Below are 494 nucleotides of genomic sequence, written 5' to 3'. Positions count from 1 at the left end.
AAGCTGAGGAGGAAGCTGAGGAGGAAGGTTAAGGTTGAACATGAAGACAAAGAGGAAGACGAAGATGAAGGTCAAGCTGCAGATGAAGGTGAGGAGGAAGATGAGGAGGAAGATGAGGAGGAAGATGAGGAGGAAGATGAGGAGGAAGATGAGGAGGAAGATGAGGAGGAAGATGAGGAGGAAGATGAGGAGGAAGATGAGGAGGAAGGTTAAGGTTGAACATGAAGACAAAGAGGAAGACGAGGATGAAGGTCAGGCTGAGGAGGAAGGTCAAGCTGAAGGCCAAGATGAAGATGATGATGAGGAGGAAGGCCAGGGAGGAAGATGAAGGCCCAGGGGAGGAAGATGAAGGCCCCAGACCCACCAGTAGAGGCGGCAGCTGCTCTCCAGGCTGTGAAAATCCACCCGGTCCTGGCGGCGCCGCTGGAGCCCGAACTCGCTCACCCGGGAGTGGGACCCGAGCAGGGCCCCTCCCCCCCTCCCCAGCCCCCCCA

The 494-nt window shown here is 56.7% G+C and overlaps 1 protein-coding gene across 1 annotated transcript in view; it reads right to left on the bottom strand.

Annotated features, from left to right (window-relative positions):
- The window catches only part of PRF1 (perforin 1 (pore forming protein)), a gene marked incomplete at both ends in the record, with an annotated part of 2692 nt that extends 2214 nt beyond the window's left edge, over positions 1–478 (bottom strand). Inside the window, one exon of the mRNA XM_010002267.1 lies at positions 314–478. Coding sequence (XP_010000569.1) covers positions 314–478 — 165 coding nt within the window. The remainder of the gene's footprint in view (positions 1–313) is intronic.
- Positions 479–494: the final 16 nt, after the last annotated feature.

Source organism: Chaetura pelagica, unplaced genomic scaffold (genome assembly GCF_000747805.2).
Source record: "Chaetura pelagica isolate M959 unplaced genomic scaffold, ChaPel_1.0 scaffold1487, whole genome shotgun sequence".
In the NCBI taxonomy this organism is placed as follows: Eukaryota; Metazoa; Chordata; class Aves; order Apodiformes; family Apodidae; genus Chaetura; species Chaetura pelagica.
This window is presented reverse-complemented; position numbering and strand designations above follow the sequence as displayed.